The sequence below is a fragment of the Pteropus medius genome, unplaced genomic scaffold, assembly GCF_902729225.1.
Source record: "Pteropus medius unplaced genomic scaffold, Ma_sr-lr_union100, whole genome shotgun sequence".
In the NCBI taxonomy this organism is placed as follows: domain Eukaryota; kingdom Metazoa; phylum Chordata; class Mammalia; order Chiroptera; family Pteropodidae; genus Pteropus; species Pteropus medius.
The window spans coordinates 11,199,478-11,223,481 of record NW_024344370.1 but is presented as its reverse complement, the minus strand read 5'-3'; the positions used below and the strand labels follow the sequence as shown (position 1 = coordinate 11,223,481).

At 32.8% G+C, this 24,004-nt stretch overlaps 1 protein-coding gene across 4 annotated transcripts in view; it reads right to left on the bottom strand.

The window, feature by feature from the left end:
- Nucleotides 1-281: 281 nt before the first annotated feature.
- Nucleotides 282-24,004, bottom strand: part of SREK1 (splicing regulatory glutamic acid and lysine rich protein 1) — a 39,338-nt gene continuing 15,615 nt past the window's right edge. For 3 of the 4 annotated variants that reach the window (XM_039870091.1, XM_039870092.1, XM_039870093.1), the window contains 9 exons: nt 21,431-21,595; nt 21,117-21,295; nt 19,807-19,937; nt 18,821-18,935; nt 13,828-13,947; nt 13,086-13,466; nt 9,633-9,728; nt 5,013-5,157; nt 282-3,988 (listed from right to left, as the gene is read on the bottom strand). In XM_039870091.1, coding sequence (XP_039726025.1) covers nt 3,839-3,988; nt 5,013-5,157; nt 9,633-9,728; nt 13,086-13,466; nt 13,828-13,947; nt 18,821-18,935; nt 19,807-19,937; nt 21,117-21,295; nt 21,431-21,595 — 1,482 coding nt within the window. In that variant the 3' untranslated portion in view covers nt 282-3,838. The remainder of the gene's footprint in view (nt 3,989-5,012; nt 5,158-9,632; nt 9,729-13,085; nt 13,467-13,827; nt 13,948-18,820; nt 18,936-19,806; nt 19,938-21,116; nt 21,296-21,430; nt 21,596-24,004) is intronic. The other variant, XM_039870095.1, reaches the window with a different exon arrangement.

The window sequence follows — 24,004 nt, the reverse complement described above, 5'->3', positions numbered from 1 at the left end:
AGTAAATTTAAAAACCAGGAAACAGACTACAAATCTTTTAAAAATATATTAAGGAATGTTACATTAAGGAGAAATTATTATAATAAATTGCTAGAAACTATAAAAGTACCTTAAAATGGAATGGAAAAAAATCTAATTAGTTACTAAATCTAACCTAATGGAATATGGCCCCAAAGTCATTAATAGCTTTAGCTTTTATTTTTGAAATAATGTTATCAGTCTTTAGGCATAATGACCAATAAAAATGTACTTAAGAAAAACATTCACCCACAAACCCAAGATTAAGTAGGGAAGTCAATTTTATTTGAAAAGATTACTTGTTACATTTATACTGGACTCCTACTTCCAAAAATTTAGCCCTTTTAAGAGCACTAACTTTTGAAATTTGAAAACAATTCAATTTTAAATGAATTGGTAACTAAACATGAGAAAATGCTAATTAGCGAAAATTTAAAATACGTATATATTTCAACACATAAGGAACATAATTATTTATTGAAATGGCTCTACTTCATAACCTGCCCAGTTAAATTCAGATACTACCTTTTAGTGAAAACATAAATGACTCATTGAAACACTGTTATTCAATGCATTCCTTCAAAAGGATTCATTTTGATTGCTAATTCAACTGCTTAAGATTTAAATCAAATCATATTATTTCTAATTTTTTTTAACTTTAAAAAGTCTATTACTCTACATTATAATCTTTAAATCTGAATACTAACTTCAGTTGAAAGATCTGAATTGTCATTTTTTTTTTAGGTTTTAAGATACCAACATACATACATACATACATATATATGTCTATGTGTATGTCTATCTATACATATGTATATAAGAACGGGGGTCCTGAAAATGACTATCACAAGAAACTACTTTCTTGACAAAACCATTGAATCTAAATGCCAATTTTTATTTTTAACTGAGCATGTCAAAATTTAAGCCTCGGACACTTATAAAGATAAACATAGCATACGTTGAACCTCTTGAAAAAAATTCTAAATAGAAAATCACAAGCTGACTGGTGTTTGCAATTGTAAGTCAGATTAGATAGCAAATAACAACTAAGGAGACGGCTGCAAAAATAAGGATGTATACTTGTTTTCTCAAATGAAACTGGCTATTTTATGAAGGTCCATCTTCTATTACCAGTTCAGTGTGCATTGCTAAAAACAAGAACAACAGGACCAAAATAATTTGTCTGGAATGAAGAGCAATTACAATTTAAGAAACAGAGTGTACTCTCTGTATGATGAAGCTAAAAAAGATAATTACAGAAAGTATCAAGAATAAAATGGGCATCTTTTTGGCCTTACCTCAAGTTTTTCTGACAACTACCTGGGATGGAAAAAAAGGTCTTACAGAAAAAAAATTCCTTCAAAGAAAATAATAAACAAATGGAAACATGTCAGTTTATAAGTGAACTAAAAGAAAATGTGTCTCACTCACACACACACACCACCCCTCAATATTTCTAGACCCTAGAAAGCTTTGCTTCCATAGCCTGTTTAAGAAAATGATTTCAACTTTCTCCAGATCTCTTGTACTTCTCTACCCATACCCAACTTTTACAAAATAATGAGTGTCTCATTATTTTAAAGCTGAATAAACATAATCAGCAAGAAAAATAATTAGCAGCAGGACTCAAATTATATATGTTAATTACAACAGAAGAAACATTAAGAGTCCAGAGTTCAAGAAAACAAACTGTTAAGTGACTGTTTTGTAGACACCACACAAACATGCACTCGGTCAAAACAATTTCTATGGCAAATAAAACAAGAACAGGATAAAACTAAGATGCTGTTTTGAAATGCATAAACAAATACTTTCCTCTAAAATACTTAGCTTTATTAGAGAAATGGTACTAAAAATAACAAAGATTCAAACATTTGCTCTATTCTACTTACATATCATAAATAAGACAGCTATTGATGCAAGACACACACTCCTTCACGATCTTTCCATATGCACCAAGCATTCTTGTAATCAGAATAAGCTCTTTACCAGCCAACCGTATGTGGTTGAATGATTAAAATGACCATCTATACTTTACATAGTAAAGCATTTTCAAAAATTTTAATGTACAGTGACTAAAAAGGAAAAAAATACCACAGTAATTCTGGACACATGAATTAAGCAGCTTCATAATCAAACCAGGCTTCATTACTTGCAATAAGGGCAATTCTTTCCATTCTCCACCAAATACTTAAGTTTCAATAGTATTAATATTAAAAGAAAACTCAAGTCGAAACCAAGTAACTGCTGTGCTACTCGGCTTTTTAAATCTATACATAACTCTTCCCATGAGGTAAGGCAACTGAGTAATTTGATTGTATTAGACTGCATTAAAATAATTATACTTGATTTTTCAATAACATGCTAATTAAAAAGTATAACTTTTTTTGAAATATAACAATAATGAAGAGTTCCGAAACCATGACTTATGGTTTTGGGGGGAAATATTGTTATCATTTTACTACCTGCATACTTTCTGCAAAAAGTGAACCAAAGAATGATGGATGACTTGTATTTTAAACATATTCTTAAACGTAAAACCACCTCATGTATTCTCTTTTAATTTCTGCACATCATCATTTATGAGAATATGATTGAGAGGTAATAATTAAGGGGATCTAATGAAGACAACTAAAGGGTTTGCTTCAATTTAAGTAAATTAAGAACATGCTTCATTTTCAGTTATCACAGTATAAAGCTGATGGTCCCAAAACTGTACTGTTGTTTTAAGCTCTAAAATCATTCTTGAAAACAGGACTTCCTTCTCGCATTAGGTGAACTAAGTAAGAAGCTCTTCTGACATATTACTTGCATACTTCTTTATGGGAGTGAATAGAATATCCATCTAAATTCCATATGAACTGAGAATGATTAGCACATATAAAATTCTAGAAAACAGTATACCACATTGTAGAAGGCACTAAAGCTTCAGCTTGTGCTCCCATACCCCACTCTGAAAACCCAGTTTTCTTTTTATAATGACACCTTTGCCACCTACAGCTGACAACACACACTGCAATATTATTCATAATAAGCTCGGAAATGTCAAGAAAGTTAAAAAAGAAGTGCTTATTTGTGGGGAAACCCAATAATTCTAAACACTGAATACTAATACATTATTATTAGTATTCAACACAGTTGCTCTTCCTTTTGAAAGAACAGTAGTAGCATGCATCGTCAGTTGTTTTTTAATCCACTTATTTAAGCAATTTTAATCTGTAAAACTATTTTAAAGAAAACTGCTGTCCTAAACAGTGAGAAAAAGAAAACACAATAGTGAGAATTTAACACAATCACTATAAATCTTGTGAAGTAAATGTTAAAACTTCTTACATATTTGTACTTACAAGGATGGGTATATATTTGCACCGATTTCAAGCACATCATCAATCTGTATATATTGAGATTTTTTAAAAAAGTAAAACAATACAAAATTCAGTAACTAGCACTTTTCAAAAGAGCCTCCAATGCTTATCATCTCCAGTCTTTATGGACAGAACAAATTTGGATCTTTAATGTCCCATTTATTTGTAATGTTTCTTGGCAAACACTAACAAACCACATGACAAGTGTGTCAGCCACCATGGAAATGCACAGATTTTAGAGGATGAGTTTGGATAACATCTGTTATTTTCATGATGTCCATGCTTTATTTTCTTACTCAGTAACAAGATGGCCACAAAGTCACCTAACAACTAGAAAAGCTGTTAGCTCATATCTTTATGTTCAACTGGATTTCTTCACTGTTTAACATCTTGTTAAAAGAATTAAAAGCTTTGGATATTATTCCAGCGTGTGTTTAAAGGTGCATTTGTCGGTCCTATACTGCTTCCGTTTTGGTAGAGAGGTTTTCTTCATTTGGCTGACAATTCCCATTTTGCTGTACTTTGTTTTCCTCAGTCCTTGGTGCATCCTTGTCATCTACTTCTTTGCCCACACTTGATTCTGGTTCTTTACTGTGCTCCTTCTCCTACAATGAATATTAAGATATACATTTAGTTATTTTCTCAAGTTACATGTACCACATCTGCTTATGGCTAAAATATGTAACTTTATATTTTGTGAATTAATAAAACTGGATACTTTCTCCCACTACCTTGTCATATAAATAGGATACGCAAACATGTATCAATATGTCTCTTGTACTTCTCATAAAAGATGGACACTGTTCAACAAATGTTGCTTACTGACTTCAAAAGTGGGACATATCTGCTGAAAGAGAAAAAGAGCTCCCAAAATGCCAGAAGGGATTTTGTAATCCACATACCAAAGAAGCAAAAATAAGAGAATGTAGAAAAGGAAATCACTATTCCTCCTAACAAAGACTGGTTAGGCAGTCCAAATTCTGTCTTCAGCTTAAGAGAAAATTAAATGAGAAAATGTGGGACAGTGCCTGGCACACAGTTGAGTGCTCTAGAGATAATATGTTATCAATGTTACTGACAATGATGATAAACCTCTATTAGTATGAGAGTAAATAAAACTGTAAGATAAAGGCTCTAGGACTCATATAAGTAATTTCCAAATACAACTTATACCACTATTAAGGGAATTAACTTAATTCACAAACACTTAAAATATTTCATTAATTATTCTAATTCAATAAGCCAAATTTCAGTATATATTACAAAACCAGTAACGAAAAAACCACTGTTTCAAATTTGCTGAAACAGTGAGGAAAATGGCATCAAGTAGAAATCTTAGCATAAAATCAAATACATGTTACATGTACAGGCTAAACATTTTCTTCCTGTATGCCTTGCCTTTCTATGATTCTCTAAACTAAAGAATGTAACTATTTCAATTTTAGCTTGCTCATATCTCATCCCTTCAAAATTTAAAAATTGTCAATTTAACACATATGAAAGAATACCAAAATGTACAAGACACTGTTGCCCTCAAGGAGCTTTTAGCCTAAAACTGCTTTTATGCAATAAAGAACAATCTCAATGATTAATTATTCAAACCCTAAACACTGAATGACTGTTACTTACTTTAAGTGAAGTATTATTCTTCTCCAATTTTTCCTTCCCATCTCTGTCATTAGAATTCTTTCTTGTAGAGGTTGACCGTTCTCTATCTCTTCTTTCACTGATATGGTCCTTTTCTTTTTCTCTCTTTTTATCCTTCTTGTTTCTGCTATAAGAATATTGATAATATGTCAGTTAACTTCTAAGAAACTAATGACCTGCTATATTGTTGACAAAATATTCTAACACTAATGCATTGTAAATGAGCATATCAGTAACCCGATTTGATGAAGTAACATAAATGGGACCTATAACTCTACCTACTCTACCCACAACCCAACTAATTTTTTAAAGATACACAAGTCATTTTTGCAGAGGCCATGTATGTTCACATAAAACACAATTTGGTACTGTAAATTAGTTTTGAAACATTTGAGATTTATTTATCTACTGTAATTAGGATAAAATAAAACCAAATGTAATTTTTTTAACCCATCTCTTTGAAGCAAAAAGTGAATAAGCAGAAAGGAATAAAAGGAAAAAGAATCAGATGTGGTTCCCAAGTACGGCTGAAAGATTACTAGCAAAATTGGAACTTCAAGAAACTCTTGTGCCATGTGTTCTCTTCATTCACCATTACAAAGAAGTCCCACCACTACATCAAACTAAAAAGTTTCTGCTCAGCAAAAGAAACCACCAATGAGGAAAAGAGACAACCATCTCAATGGGAAAATCTATTTGCAAGCAATGCCTCTGATAAGGGCCTAACATCCAAAATATACAAAGAACTCATACAACTCAATAACAACAAGAAAACAAACGATCCAATCAAAAAATGGACAAAGAGGATATGGAGAAAAAGGAACCCTCATACATTGCTGGTGGGACTGCAAATTGGAGCAGCCACTATGGAAAACAGTATGGAGGTTCCTCAAAAAACTAAGAATTGATCTACCATATGAGCCAGCAATCCCACTCCTGAGTATTTACCCCAAAGACTTGAAAACTCATATTCAAAAAGATATTTGCACACCGATGTTCATAGCAGCTTTATTCACAGTGGCCAGGACATGGAAGTAACCAAAGTGTCATACGATAGATGATTGGCTTAAGAAGCTGTGGTACATATATACAATGGAATATTACTCAGCCATAAGAAAAGATGAAATACTGCCATTTGCAACAACATGAGTGGACTTCGAGATAATCATGCTAAGCGAAATAACCCAGAGATAAAAGGTTGAAAATTACATGTGGGATATAAACCTAAAAGCAACAAATGAACAGGACAAACAAACAGAGACTCATGGACATGGACTATAGACTAGTGGTTACCAGAGGGTAAGTGGGAGAGGGGAGGTAGACAAGGTAAAGGGGGTCAAATATGTGGTGACAGAAAGAAATCTAACTATGGGAGGTGAATCCACAGTATAAATATATATATATATGCCTTACTGTTTGAGTGTACAGCTGCAACTTACTAGATTTCGTTAACCAATGTCACCATAAAACAATAATTAAAAAAACAGCAACAAACAAGTCCCACCAATTCAAAAGCAAAAGTTAACTAGAAGATGGAATGAACAAATTCCATTTACGAAAATAAAATAGCCTTAAAATGAGAGGGGGTAAGAAAACAAGGTGTTTCAGAAGCATAACAAATAGCTTCTACTCAAAATAGTTAACCCTAATATGGAATTTTAAACTTTCTTCTCTTATGAAAGTTTAAAAATAAACACAAAGACTAGTGGAACATATAAAGACACCGAGGAAATAAATGCAAGTTTATATGAAAATTTAGTATAACAAAGGTGGCATCTCAAATCACTGGGGAAAACATGGTCTTTCATAAATAAAAGGTTTGGAGATAACTTGGTTATTATTTGCTGATAAAATTGGATCCATATCTCATTCCACCCAAATAAATAAATAAAAATAGACTGGAAACCTAAATTTTTTAAATGAAATAATACAGTACTAGAAGAAAACATTGGCGAATTTCTTTTATAGCATGAGTGAAGGGAAAGATTTGTTAACAAGTGTCAGTAAGCATGTGGAGACACTGGAACTCTTGTACAATGCTGAAAGGAATATAAAATGTCACAGTTACTTTAGAAAATGGTTGGCAGATTCTCAAAAAGATAAAAAGAAAATTACTATATGACTCGGCAATTACCACTCTTAGGTATACACCCAAGAGAAATGAAACGTGTCCACACAAAAACTTGTACATGAATGTTCATAGCAGCATTATTCATAATATCCAAAAAATGGAAAAAATACTATATGTCCATCAACTAATGAATGAATTAAACAAAGTTTTATTCCACACATGGAATATCATTCACCTATAAGAAGGAATGAAGCACCGATTCATGCTATGACATGTATGAACCATGAAAACATTACATTTAGTCAAAGAAGCCAGATACAAAAGACCACACATATTATATTAGGCAAATCCACAGAGACAGTAAGTAGATTAGCGGCTATAGGGAGCTACGGGGAGTAACTGCTAACGGGTATGCACTTTGAAATGACAAAAAATGTTCTGGAATTAAGTAGCAGTGACTGTTAAACAGCACTGTGAACATACAAAACACCAGTGAACTGCGCATTTAAAAGGGTGAATTTTATGATATGTGAATTCTCATTTTAAATAACTTGGGTAAAGGTGGGACTGGATACAGTCACTGACCACGCATGCGCACGCACGCACACATACACACACGCACGCACGCACACACACACACACACAGTGTATATATTATATTTTGTCTTATGTGAGAAAGAGAAATTCAAATATATGTATCTGCTTAATTTTTGCAAAAAGAATTAAAGGATTAATAAACGACTGATAAGTTACAGAGGGTGGAAAGGGAGCAAAGTAAAAGGAACAGAGGAGGGAGCTACTTGGTGAATATGTATCTTTTTGTCTCAGTTGAGTGCACGATTGAGAAAAGTTTAGACTTTCCTAAGCAAAGGTTTTTTTTTTTTATTCTTAAACAAAGTTATGGCCACCTCTATAGTATCCCTATGCCTTATTCTCACCGAAAAATAACCCACAAGCAAATAAACAAAAGACCCCTTCTGGGAAACATGCTCCTTACATTCTGCCAGAGCTTTTTATAAATTTCTCTCTTCTCTACCTAGAAAACCACAAAAACCAACAGAAAAACTATGACTTATCAGTAAAGCAATAGTATGAAAAAATAAATACACAGAAATCAATACTTTCCTATGTACAAACCAACCTCCAGTGAATGAAAGAAAAGACTTCATTTATAAGAGCAACAAAATGTAAATACCTAGGGATAAATTTAGAAAGTACATAAAATCTGTATGAAACAAACACTGAAAAACACTAAAGATTGCCTGAGTAAGCAGAAAGATATACCATGTTCCTAGATGAAGTCACTATCATAAATCTTTTATATTAATAAAACTACTCACTAATTTTCTCTAATAAATGCAATGCAACTATAATAAAAATGACTAGGTTTTATTTCTATAACCTAGACAACTTATTCTTACATTCCAATGGAAAAATAAACATGCAATGGTCAGGAAAGCTCAAAAAAGAGCAATGGGGAGTGTAGGGGAGAACAGGTCTTACTAGATATTAAGAAATACTATACAAACTGATTAACTAAAAGCATGGGGCACTGGTACATGAATCCTCAGTGAAACTAATCCAGCCCAGAAATAGACCCAGAAATAGACCCTAACACAGTTAGAAAATTTAGTATAAGACAAAGGCAACATCGAACTAATGCGGGAAAAATTGAGTTTTTAATAAAGGTTATTAAACAAGAGAAGCATTTAGAAAAATAAAATAAAATTGGACCTATATATATGACCTATGGCACATATGAATAAATTTGACTTCACAAAAATTTAAAATGTTTGTGAATTAAAGAATGCTATCAAAATTCCACAACTTTAATTATATAACCTGATGCAGCTGTAGGGAAACAGGCACTCTCATACACTCCTGGTTGAAGTACGAGGTGCTGCCAATTTTTATGGGGGCAATATGGAAATATATCTCAAAATTACAAACACACTTATCCTCTGAACCAACATTACCATTTCTGGAAAATTTTCCCACATACTCGCATACTACAAAATGATCTAACTCCAAAGCTATTCATTTCAACACTATATAATTTATAATAGAAAAATTAAGAAAACCCATTCTACTGCAGGCTAGTTAAATAAACTAAGGTGCTGTCACATAATGAAGTCCATGCAGTTGTTAAAAGGAGCGAAGCAGCACTCTCTGACAAATATGGAAATATCTGTTAAGTGACAAAAGCAAGTGAACACCAGTGTATATTTTGTGCTACCTTTTATATAAGAAAGTTAAAAAAAAAAACTAAATATCTTTATCTTGTACGTCTATACAAAAGTGGAAGGATATTCAAAAAAACTAATAAAGTCATTACTTATGGGGACAGAGCAGATGGGAATATGGGTGGAAATTAAGACCTCTCACTGTATAATTTTTTAATACTGTTTTGATTTCTGAACCATGCAAATGTATTACATAGTACTCATTCAAAATATAGTTTAAAAAGTAGACTGAAGAATGAATGTTTTTCCCTGCTTTCTCCTTAGTTTTAGCACATGCTTTCAACCTACCTCCTAGGGGATGGAGACCTAGAAGATTTCCTTTTTATGGTTTTTGATGTTCTTGGAGATCTGGAAGAACTCCTGCTCCTCCTCCTACGCCTTTCCCTGAAAGTCAAGATAAGTCATTTTAAAAAAGTGATCTAATTAAACAGCAATTCAAATACATAAAAGCAGGAGGATTCTTAATGCTCTCAAAGTAAATAGTATGGTTTAGAGGCCAGTTTAAACTCATGTCCTTTAGAGCACACTCTACTTCATAGTTTTAGTGCAGGTCAAATTATGAACCATAGATACTTACAGACTGATGAAAAGATCTCCTAAAATTTCATATTAGAAACAACAAAAAAATCTCCATTTAACCTGAACCGAACATTAATTTCTTGAGTAGAAAAAAATATTAATGGATGTTTCAGATTCTCAAATTAAATGTTCTCTTCTTTAGCATCTAAAACACACTTTTTTGCTCATCAGATCCTTTGTCATGTGTCTAGCTCCTTGTTGCCCCAATGTGGATTACTTTGTAATAACGTAACACTCTTTTCAAGAACTGAAAGATAAGTTAGTTGGCTTGCAAAATGTGAACTTTCTAAAGTATTTAGAAGATCTCTAAAAAAGTATTTACACATTGTCATCTTATAAAGAAACTGTTTTGCCCTTCGATCTCTGACCATTTCATTACTGTTGTTCAACTCAATTAAAATTGAGTGCACAAACTGCTTAGATATAAGTAAAATATTTAAAACCTGAGATTTAAATATGAAGTAAAAAATAATTACTAGATTAAGTGTTTATTATTAAAAACTATTTTTCTTAACATATTAGCAAATATGCATACTCTAAATTACTTCATTTATAAGGGTGGTCAATTTAGGATCAATGAATTTCAAGATGACCATAATTCAGGCAATGAGGTATGAGAATATATGTATTAAATGATTAATATATACAATAATCTGTCTCATGAGGAGCTTTGATAATTAGTGACCACATAGCTGAAAGAATTCAGTCTTTCAGAATTCAAGTTCTTACTACCTCAGTTGATACTAGGTTGATGAAATATTTTGTCCATGTTTTTTATAAAGTAAAAAGCTAAATAATGCTCAAATGTGGTATATATATGCTAGGTATTAAGACCAAAAAGGCTCAAGAATTTTGAGAACACAAATAAGTTGATTCCAACTCTACCCAAGGTTCTCTCCTCCATTATCTAATTTTTTTTCCAGGATACCCCAATATTATACTTTCTGGGGAAATTAGATAATATTCCATTCAATAAATGCTATTTTATAACAGCTCAGCATAAGAACCTGATATACTTTTTCATAGCAGGAGAAAGTCAGTGTATCTTACACCTTAAGTTACACAAAATGGCTCCATTTCGATCAGTGTAACTCTTGATTCAGGAAGCACTATGTAGAGGCAGACATCTAATAACTACCAGTTGATTATAATGAGAGCTAAGGCTGAACAGATAGCAATCTAAAATATTAATTATTTGAGAAAGTAGTGGCCAGTTATAGTATGAAGAACTAGAGTGGTTAGAATTAGAGTTAAATTCTACACCTTACCAGCTGCACTACTGGGGTCCTGTTATTTCTAATTTGAATCTCAGTTTTGCCGACTGGAAAATGGAGATAACTCAAGTTTTACAGTGTTGTTTTAAGGATTTAGAATAATACCAATGAAGTACCAAACATAGTGTCTAGCACATAGTTAAGTACTCAAAAAATATTCTCTCCTTACCTTTCTTGGACTCATCTTTATTGACAGTAACTTTTAAGCATTGAAATTTTTTTAAATATCAAAATTTTCTTTAAGAATGTAGATTAGGAGACAATGTTGGAAATAAAATTAAGTAGACTATTTTTGAGCAGTTAAAATGTTTTCCATTTACTAAACAAATCAGAGTACTTGGAAAAAGAAAAATGCTAAAAGTTGAGAAATTATAACTCTTCACCAAACTTTTCTGAAACCATGAAACATTCCAAACCGCTGAATCTTTCAGAAACTAATGTTAGCATTTATTCTTCACACCTTGGAAATTATTTAAGAATACATTTAGGAATGAATGTGAATATGTAAACTTTCTTAAATATCAAGAGACTTTAAAATAAACCATGAAAAAAATTAAACATTTTAGAGACATCGAAAAAAGTAAATTCAACTGAATTTAAAAGGAATCAAAACATTATTTGGTGTTATGAAGAACAATGTCTAAACAATCATATAAACACAAAAGAATGTGTGACAACAAATCACAGTGCAGTATATGTGCAATCACAAGACTGAACTGAAACCCACAGTAAATGAGATTAAATTAATTCTTCAGTTTTTGATTCAATGTGCTAAAATATGGCAGTGATCTGTTTATTTTAAGCCCCACTTAACATATATTGTTGCTTTCAACTTTAAACTTCTGAGGCAATTTTTTAAAGCAGGTAGCAAGTACTGATTAAGGAATTCTCAAACTTAATCTCTAAAAAGAGAAAGAGCTACTTATACTTCCGATATTAAAGTACAGAGCAGAAAGCTTCAGTTTCCTCATATTTTAAAACCATGATAATAGGCCACAAGCTCATTGTAAGGATTAAATAAGTTTAGTCATGAAAAGCTGCTGAGACAGAAATCTGGCGTATAGTAAAAGCACTCAATAAGTGCTTGCAATTATTTGTATTGCATTAAGAATAAGCTGTTAAAACAAAGATTAAAAATCTATATATAATCCTGTCTCGGAAATTATTTTCTATGAAAAATTATGTTTTAAATATCTTTAAAACATGCTAAAATATATTTTTAGTATTTTTAACATATGGTTTTAACACAAGTAGGAACTTCCATTTATTTATAGTCACAGTATCATCTGGAGTAATGGTTTATATAATCTCGAATCAATGAAAGTCTCCATTTTGCACTGTTACTATAGCAACCTGCTGCCACCTCGTGGCCGTGTACCTATTAATAAAGTTAGGGAACAGTCCAAAAAAAAAAGCAAAATCTTAAAATTGGCAAATTTAAATAAAAATTTAAATGTCATGCACTCAACAAAATAATACAGATGACAAAAGGTATAAACTGCAACCTTAGAAATTTTGCATATGAGAACTTACCACACCATTCCGAAGAAATACAGAGGCCTAACAGGTCAATTCTTATATATTAAAAAAAAAAACTTGCCCCCTGCCATCCTACCTTCTAAGAAAATTAACAGCAGTAGTTATTTAGTTAAATAGTTAAAACTTTTCAAATTATCTTGCCCAATACCATCTCATGTTCTCCACAGGTTCAATACTGTGGCAAGTACTCTGTTGAGAGAAATGTGTACTCTGCAATTAGAGGGTAACGTTCTGATATTATTGTACTGATTCCACTTGCATAGAATAATCTTTTCCTCTCAGTTAAAATTCATGCTTTCATCATTTGTCATGAATAAACCCTTTGGTATAAATTTTAAGCATATCAAACCTGCTGGAACTACGAGATCTTCTTGATGCATTGTAACTTCTGGGTGGTGTTCTGGATTTTTTATCCTTCTTTCTTTTCTCATCTATCTCTTTGGATCTCTCCTTTTCTCGTTCCTTTTCTTTATCCTGTTCCTTTTCCTTCTCTTTGTCTCTTTCTTTTTCATGTTCTTTTTCCCGCTCTCTTTCTCTGTCCTTGTCCTTGTCTTTATCACGGTCCTTTTCCCGTTCTTTATCCCGGTCTTTATCTTTGTTTTTACCCCGTTCCTTTTCTTTTTCACGTTCCTTTTCTCTGTCTCTCTCTTTTTCCCTTTCCTTTTCTCTATCTTTTTCTTTCGCTCTTTCCTTTTCCTTGATCTTTTCTCGAGTGTCTTTTCGCTTGTCCCTTTAAAAGCAAAAATAAATTCACAAATGAAATAATTCCACTCCCAAAAAGGATCTCTCTCAATAATTATCAACACAAAACAATTTATAGCAGCTATGAGACATTACCTATAAATTTCTATATAATTCAGTTGTACATGAAGCTGCTAAAAGAAACAATTACCAAGCCAAGTTAAGTACAATAGTCTGCAAATCTCATGAGCCATAATGGTCATCAGATTCAAATCAATGGCAACCAATATTAATCATTACTAAGACAATCAAAATTAAAAGTTTAATTTTTCATTTAATACATAAACCACAACCGATTTTTAATAAATGAAGCCATGAAAAAAATTATCTTTAATTTTCCAAAAACTCACCGTGAATGTGAACGACTCCTTGATTTCCGTCTGTCCCTTGATTTAGAGCGTTTTTTATGTGGGCTCTTAGATCTACGTCTATCTTTTTGTCTTGAGCGTGATCTATTATGGGATCTACTCCTAAAGAAAAACAAATTGTTAGAATGTCGAACCTTTCTTAGAACTTCAATTTTTAAAACTTTAGGATGTCTTTCAAACAAGATAATTTAAAAACCTATTCTGAAAGTGTATATCAACATTTTAAAACTCTATTATGTAATGCCCCAGTTATATCATCTGAAATAAACTTATTTACTGGAAACTTCACCAGATAAGTCATTGTCCAGAACTCAAAAATAAAAACAGAAAAAATTAAGTTATTTTCTATGCCAGATTTAAGCTGATATTTTCAGGTGCGGCTTTCTTTTGCTAATTTTTTTTCCTTTTTTATCCCAGAATGTCTCACAAAACAATGTATCTCTGTGAACACAGAAGGCAAAATAATGCTAGCTCTGTGAATTGCTTCTTCTTCTCAAGTGAATCTCTTTTGCTAATTATAATATGCCTCAATTAGTATAGATGGTTTCTCCCCCTATGGTCCAAGTATTCATACCATAAATTGTCTTTAACTCTTGGCTTTCATGTAATATGATTACCTGCAGTTACCTTATCTTGACAGGGAGTAGTGGTTATACGGTTCAACAGTTGCTATAAATGGCAATGTGCTATATATTAAGAATAATATATAGTCAGCATGGTATTAATGATGGTACTAGTGTGACAGAAAAATAAATATTATTCATGAGTTAAAGCTAGATATATAATCAAATGTTGGATTTGCAAGGTGTTGACTTTATAACTGTATAAACATAGCTACTAAAAGAAACCTGGAATTTCTGCAGGAAAAATAACTTATTCCAAATGTGAATGTCTCCAGGCTCCCTTTCCCCACTGAAATAATTACTTATACAATATAATTTTTTTTTTCCATAATGAAGTATCCAAGGAACAATGTATTAAAATGTAACAAAACTGAATGCACACAACTTTAATAACAAAGTGATGGGACTCACCAGCTTCAGAGTCAGACAATCTGGCCCTGACACTCAGCTCTGCCACACATTAGCTGTTGAGAAATCTAGCTAGTCACTTAATCTCTCTAAGCCTGAGTTTCTTCATCTATAAAGTGGAGTGAGAATCATATCTACATCTCTGAAAGCTGTCATGAGGATTAAATCAGATGACATATGAAAACTGATGGCCTAGCAGTCTCTGGCACAGAGTAAATGCTTAAAACTATTAATTCTCAATATCATCACTATCATCAACAATTAACAGAAAATAAAACTTTAAATTCTATCTTTATTCCAAGGAGGTCAAATGAACTTCCACAAGTATGCTTTATTAAAACTCATCTTGATAGTCATGTTTTCATAAATTAAAACAAATATCTATAAAAGAAATACACATAGTTAAATGCTTATGGTATGCTATGAAACCAAAGAAACCTTCAGATAATACTCAATAATGAAATCTTGTTTTTAAACACATTTTTCAGTTAGTCAAAATTTGTTTTACAAAAGCTAATTTTCAACTGAACCACTCTATTACATGCCTTTAAAAATTATACATTTATCATCATACCACATTTTTAATATAGGATAATTCACTTTGTTGGAATCTTTATCACTAATAACCTAAGAGCTACAAGGATCAAGCAGTAGGTATTAAGGCAAAAATGCAAAACCCAAAGCATTTTTAGTACATTTGCAGACATCCATATAAGTATAATATTTTAAAGGGCCTTTGCTTCTATGTACTTAAATAAAAAGTCTTAGGATTTCTGTTCTAGTTAACCTTGCTAAACATATAAATAATAATTTTTACTCAAACAGTGCTTTGCAATCTTAATTAAACAAAGAAACTCCTTTTAAAAATTTAAGCATAGTCTTAACAAATAAAAGTAATAAAGCCTTGATCACTTGGCTTCCCACCTTGCCGTGTGGTCCTCAGAGTTTGAAAGTTATTGCCTAAAAATAATTATTGTATTTTAATTTTCACATTAAATATTTGCACATCTGTCACTCACTAGTTGCCTGCAAGTTTTCTGACCAGGAATGCTAAAAGCTTCAAATCAAGAGCAAATCTAATCCAACCAAAGATGAAGATTGAGTTATTATTGTTAGCAGTTCTCATTTTAGCATAATGTGCAAAACTGCATTTATAAAATTGTGAATAAAGGGCAACTTACCACCATGTTGCATCAAAGTTCATTTGTAAGTCAGGTGTTTCCCATTAAAATATTATAAAATGTCTTACAGATCCTACACTGGTCTGGAAAGGTTACTTAACTTTTAAATACAGTAATTATAGTACTACCTGCCTTTTCTAACACTTCCCTATGAAAAAAACACATAAATATTTGAAAACAAAAAAATGAAAATACATCTTCCCAATCCTAGTCAAGATCACAGTGACAAGAAACCCCTTCCTCCTTCCTAAAATAGAAGGGGAAGGAACAGGGAAGGGAAGAGTGGGCTTTAGAAGCATCTGAGAACAGTGAGAAGGTATAAGAGAGTGGACCTTTACGCGCAAGGGCTCCAGGAACCCACACTCCTGCTAAGTCTAGCAGGTCAGAACCAGAGCTGAGGATATCAAATCCCACCAGCAGAGAAAAAGAAGCCAAGAAATGTTTGCCATCTCCCTCCCCTACTGGGATGTAGGAAGTTCCTTCCATGTCAAGATCATTGAGTCAAATGTTTTTTGGGTAAGAGTTTTTTCCCTTTAAATAGAACTCATCCTCTTACACATTTAAGAACTTAGAAAAAGCTACATGTGTTTCTATAAACCATGGATAAAAATAGTATATGTTTACCAAAATATGTGTGTAAAAGTATGTATATGTGTGAATATATATGTACATGTGTGTATATATGCAGATATGTGTGTGTACATACACACACAAAAAAAATCTGATCCTTGAACAATACAGGGGTTGGGGTGCTGATCTCTGCAGAGTCAAACATCTTATCTTGACTCCCTAAAAACTTCATCCCTCAGTATCCCCAGGTGATTGATTCCAGAACCACCGGCCTGCCTCCTGCTCCATGAATACCAAAATCTGCAAATGCTCGTCCCCTACATAAAAAGGCATAGAACAATGCATATAGTTGGCCTTTCACATCCACGGATTACCAACTGTGGACTGAAGTACTGTCTTCGATCCGAGGTTGGTTGAATCCACAGATTTTAAGCCCATTAATATGGAGAGCTGACTATATATAGTTATTGAAAAAAATCCACTTAAAAGTGGACTCTCACAGTTCAGACCTATGCTGTTCAAGGGTCAATTGTATGCATGCCAAGAATAAGTAATTTATATTGTTACATAGTTAGACCTACATGAAAGCACTCTCATGAATAACAACTTCATTTTAGACTAAATAATCCTCGCTGCCGCTAACCTTTGGAAGGTGAAAATATCCAGATATACTTAAAATGATAACAGCAAAAACCTTAAAGAGGATAAAGATAAACTACTGCTACAACAGATAAAGCTTCTCAGAGATAATCAAGGAAACAATGATGTCAATCAAGTTTTGCTTTATCCTACCTAGCCTTAGAAAACCACTAAGGTATTAGATTTGGAGCATGGTTCCTGACCAACACAAAATGAGGTTCAGGTCATTGGTCTTTTTTTTCCCCCCTCAGAAAAGTGGCTACTCTTCAGCTCAATTCTGTATTTCATTGATCTCCTTTACATTTGCCACATCCTGTCAACCTAAGAAAATATCCCCAATCTAGCACCGATGCTTCTATATCACTTTTCTTCTCCAATTCTGGCTTCTGATGCACTATCTCATTCCTTTTATATGAAACAACTTCGTTCACTTGGATCTGAATGAACTTGCTTGCTTACTATAAAGCCTTGAATGGAAGAAGAGACGGTAAAGCTATACCCCAAAACAGATTTTGCACACTAAGCATAATAGAGAAGTGTAATACACCAGTAAATAGCAAGAAGTATTTAGTATTCCTAGAGTCAAAAAAGTAATATCATATTTTCCCATCTCACCATTTCAATCTCACTAAGCATCACAGAAAAACAGGCTAAACTGAGCTTACTAATGAAGTTCAACATACAGCATACTGGTTTCCTCCCCTTAAACCCTCCGTTCTCTAAATTCTCCCACACCACACACACATACAAATGCACACACACTTTTCTCTATCTCTTCTGTTTAACCATAGTATGTGTGTATATATCCACTATACACATTTTCACATTTCAGTTAACAGCCCCCTCCATGTTAAAGACAAGAATAAAACTTATCAATTTAGACATGATTCTTAAGGCGCTTCCAATCAAGACAATGTTGCAAGAGGTTCTCTTTGTACCAAACACAACAGATTTAAAAAGAAAATTAAAGCAACAGAGCTATGCTCAAAAATAAGACAAACAGAACAGACACAGAGTTTACACAATACGATAGATAGCTGGAGCTAAAGCTCTAAGTTACTCCTGTGTTTCAGGTCCCAAAGTGGGTGTAGGAGGCTCTTATCATAGAGAGTACCGAGGACCTAAACTGCCCCATTTGACTCATGGTACTAGCGATATAAGTAATACTTGAAATCAGCCCTTGAGTGGACTGAGGGGCAGATGAAAGCTGCAACTTCACAATATTTTCAGCATCACCATATACATGGTTCCCTACTCCCAACATGAAAAGTTTTTGCCAGTTCTTAACAAAGACTACTTTACCATTAGAAAAATTAGATACAGAGCATCTTAAGATAGAAAATCAACTTCTAAAACTGAAAATTAATTGAAATAAAATTATATATTAGATAAAATTTATTCTTAAGTATATACAATTAAAGCAATATTTAATGGTAACTATACTTCCTGGTGAACTCTACTGAAAATTCTAAATTCAAATATTTAGACAAAAACTCAGAAATCTTAACTTTTAAAGTACAAAGCCAAAAAAAATTAAATGATAGAAATTCTCACCTGTGTTTTGATTGTGATCTTTTCCTTCTAGAATGGGATTTTGAGCTAGACCTGGATTTTGAACGAGTATGGGAACGAGATCGACCGCCTTTTCTTTCACTGCTCTTTCCAGACTCTGGGAGGAAAAAACCACTTTGCAGTGTAAGCTCAGAACAATTAAAGATCCCAGTTAATAATTAGGCACAAGTGGAATGTACCACATATAGTGCAAGGGGCCTACTCTCTGTACATCCTCCTCCTGTGCAATTATCCTTCAGAAACATCCAAGAAAGTCATTGCATAAACTCGTTGAGTGCAGCCACCCTGCAGCAGTACATATAAACCAGATGATTATAAACAGCTGTTCGTAATATTTTGTTGCTGCCATAATGTACGATTATAACATGTCTGTAATTCCTATGACAGTGATTTTAAATCCTTTCTCCATTTATTTTGCTAGAATTGAAGCTTAAATTCTGAGTGCTAATTTAGAAAATTTGCTCAAATGTAAACCATCTAGACATTTTTAGATTGGATTTTAAAATTTTAGTTAATAACACAGAAGTTTGAAAAGGTAGGTGTTCCATTATCTTCCTAAAATAAAATGTTATTTTTCCTAAATCATGGGCTTTTTATTTTTAAAAGTAAAACTTGGAAGTGAATCTGCTTAACCATAACATTTTAAATATATTTATTCTTCTTTTTAGCCTCACAATAACATTTATACTTTGCTTTAAGCAAATCAGTTTTGAGCACTATTTTGCTCTTAAAATATAAAAAACTGATTAGCTCAGGCTAATGCGCCTCAATTCAGTATCATAGGAAAAGACATTTTTGTCAAGTAGTTTATTAACCTTTAACACTAGTAAGTCACTTACTCATTCTTGAGTTTCACTCTTCTTGTTTGTAAAATGAAGGGACTGAACAAGATAATTTCTAAAATTCCTTCCAGTTCTAAAACTCTATGATCTTACACTATGACCTATGTAACAACACTATGGCCTTACCTGGTTCAATAGCTGCTGAGATAAATGACTGAGCCTCTCGTACTCGCTTCATTACTTCTTCTAACTCCTTAGCTGCAGCCTGAGGTGTCATCTCAGGGGGTTTTACTATTGCATTGTTGGAGTGATTTATTCTAAATTAAAAACATTAGCATATCACAAATATACACCATATTTTACAAAACATTAAACAAATATTTACATGCTATACATATTTAAAAATCGACATCTTGAAGACACATTAACATAGCTTAATACAGAATAACCAAAACCAGACTCAACACCATGATTAATCTCATTCCCACATGCCATCGCCTCTTGCTAACAAAGCCAAAAGCAAGGAAAAAGGAAAAACTGAATCCTAGTTGATTTCTTTAACAACTTGAATAGACCAGAACAAGTGCTTTTCCAACATTAAAATGTTGACACCAGTTATTAAAATGAATCATTTCTATTCTTAGATTATAAGATTTTGTTGATAATCTCTGCACCCTGGGAGAGGAGAAAGGGGAAGCTGCATATTATGTACACCATTTTAATCAACTCTAGACCATGGCTGAGTCAGACACAGCTGTGAACGTGGGAGGCATCTGATAAAACTCTTCCCCTACTAGGTAAGAGTGGTTTCTCTGACGTACATAAATGAATTCGGTGTGTCTCGCTTTACTCCTTCCACACAAAGACAAATATTCACCAAGAACAGTTATTTATCCTTTAACAGAAGAATCCTGATCAAACGGTATAACTAAGGCAATTATCTATGAAATTCATATAAAACTGTTACCTCAATAAACTGCATGAAATAGAATTTCTGGTCTTGAGTATCTGACAGGCTACATGAATTTTTCATTTTGCAAACAGGGATGTGAGCAAACCTTAAACTCGAAATGTATGATTTAAAATATTTCTGGGTACTTAATATTACTTTCTTCCTAGGATTTTGGATTTACCAAAATTCTTATTAACTGTATAACTTAAGTTCAACCTACATGTTAAAGTGTTAATCTAGTCATAATGCGAAATCAACCTAACTTGTTAAAGTTTCTGGGAAAAGACCTATAATCATTGTATAGGGTATATAATCAATGTTAACATTAAATTAAACCTTATAAAATAGAAAATAAGACGTCTTCAAATACAACCTTAAAGGCTAAAATGATAAGTATCTCAGGTATTCATTTATACTTAACACAAAGTCTTCCTTTCCATAATTGCCAATTACTATTAAAAAGAAAAAAAGAAGCCTTAATTACATCAAAAATACTTTAAAGTTTTTCAAAATCATTAAAATTTCTTTGTTTAGGGTTTCTTACTTCAGTGGCCTGTCTCCAAACATAACTCCATTAAAAGCAAGGGCCCTTGGTACAGAATTTTGGTCTGCAAATTCCACAAAAGCAAACCGAGTTGGCTGAGTCTCATCACCTGCCATCCGCACAAACTTCACTTCTCCAACTTGTTTAAAAAATTCAAGGAGTTGATCAGCTGTCGTTGTCTGAAAAAAACATAACGCTTTAATAAATTATACCATTTTTTAAAATCAAGTAAATATTACTTTGTCAATATGATTTTTAAGAAGGGGAAAAGTGTAAGAGGTCCCACCACTCAAGTTTCTTCTTAAATTAGTTACCTGGGAATTCAAATTGCCAACATAGACTGTTCTCCTAATTTCATCAATTTTGGAAGGATCCACATTTCCCATAAGTGGTGGCTGTGGTATCTCTCCAAGTGTTGCAATGTTGGGGTCTAGTGCTGCTGCTGGTATGGCTCCCAAACTGCTAAGGGAAACACCCAGCTATAAAATAAAAAAGTACATATTTTCTGTTAGTATCAATATTATCATTCTCTAATCTTGAAAAGAAATGATCAACTCAACATGAATGGGAAGAAACTTGGAACTCCTAACCTTAAACCAGGTTTATGTCTGAATTAAGACTGAGGTCACAGTAGTTTTGAATGTAATTAGAAATACGACATAGTTCTTAACTATCTGAATATTTTAACTGCTTTTAAACTTAATACTAAAAACAGAGTTAATTCTCATTACTTGCTGTACTTATGCACTATAAAGTTACCACAAACACTGAATTATTGAATACTGAATCATTGCTTCTAGGAAAAATACGAGGCCAGGTTCCTACAAGCCTCTAGTCACAATATTTTCATCAGCTGATAAAAACATAACCTTCTTTTAATGTGTTTCTGTTTAAAGTCACCTTATTTAATATACATTGTTGATTCATCAACATGAACTCACAGAAGCACTATCAACTCATTCCTGAATGAATCCTATCTCACACACATTATTCCTCTATGAGGCAAATCACAGCCTTCCAGTCCTTAGAAAGACTAGGCAGCACTTTAGCACTGAATGTAAGGGCTAATTTAAATAGTGAAATCACTAACAAAAAGTACAAATATGTGAAAAACATGGCATTAAACCACCCGCAAAAAGGACACATATTTACCACCATGCCCCAGAGATATTACGGGTTCAGTTCCAGAACACCACAATAAGGCAAGCTGTAATCTTTTTGCTGGTGGAGGGTCTTACCTTCAAATTGTAAAAAAACAAACAAACAAAACCCACATCTGTGATACATAATAAAGCAAAGTGCAATAAAATGAGGTATGCCTGTAGAGCATTATAGCTGAAACAAGAAGTGTTGCTCTATTTGACTTCTTCTGGGAATGTACGTACTGAACTATTCAAATTTTTCATCATTCTGTGTGTGTCAATGAACTACTACAAAAGTGCCACAAATATTGATTTTCAAGTTTCAAATAAATTTTAGTTAATGGGTGAATTCACAAATAATGAGAACCAACTGTACTTTGGGCATTCGACACTGTGTAACAGAGCTCTTAATAATGAACAATAATCATAGAATCTAATTTTTGCTGGGTTATTAATCCTCATCTCAATCTTAAGAGATAAGTGTTATTATTATGCCAATTTCACAGATAAAGAAACTTAAGAAAAATTAATTTTCCCAAAGCTACTCAGCTACCAAGTGGTCAAAGCAGGGTACCACCATGCACAGACTAAAATTAAAACATGGGCAAAGTTTACCTAACAACAACAACAACAAAAACCCTAAAATACTAAAACCTTACTTACACTATTGTAGGAAAAGGACAAAAACTTTTGAATAATCTACCGTAGCACTACTAAATTCAGTTTTTAGTTCAAGCATTAAGGAACATGTTTTTAATGTGAATTTAAACTAGAAAAAATAGAACTCTCAAAATATGAAAATGGAAAGTTACACGAAATTAATGAAAACACCTCTCAAACTACGACTTTCATTTCCATTTAACGCAATTTAAGAAAATTTTGAATGTTGTTATATTGTTGCAAAACTACTAAGATTTAACAACTGTGAATAACACTTCCTACAGGTGAAAATACAAGTTTATGAAACAGGTATTACTTATGTGATTTTTAAAAACACATCAAATCATGTCTTACCCTTGTCTAAAACTCATCAATGGCTTCTAGTTATCTTTAGAATAAAATTCAGACCTAATAAGCCCTATTTGATCAGTGCTCTATCTATCCCTCTAATTTCTAAACACATACTACCCTCTCATCCCACTCACTATTCAACCACACTGACTACCATTCTGTACTTTGAACACACAAATTTTTCCCACCTTAGGCTTTTCACTTGGTGTTCCTTCTGCCTAGAAAGCTCTTCTCCCTGCTTCTGCCAGCTGAATCCTTCAAGCATCAGATCAATCATCCCCTCTAAGAGGTTTTCCCTGACCTTATAGGAAGCCTCATTTACACTCTTACTACTAACAGATCTTAGATTTGTTGCTCACTATCACCATTTCAAGGTATCTTAAAGTTGTAGAAAGTATCTTTATATAGATCAAAATGGGTAGATGATCTCTGAGTCAAGGCCAACACCCTCTGAGCCCAGCCTCTCTCCATGTGTTGCTTCTATAATCACACTCCTTTTCCCCCCATCTTGTCTTCTATGGGCACAGATAATTGACAGTCATACCTTAATTTATTTTACTATGCAAAAGAATTATAGTTAACCTAAATCACAAATATGAGTCTTATTGTTAGTTTTACATAGATTTAAAGCATTAAATATGCCGTTCCAGGCATTCTCAACTGTCAGTCCCTGTGACCATCAAATTTCTCCACTGGCCCATATTAATTATAGATCTGGAATGAGCTTTTTCAAAT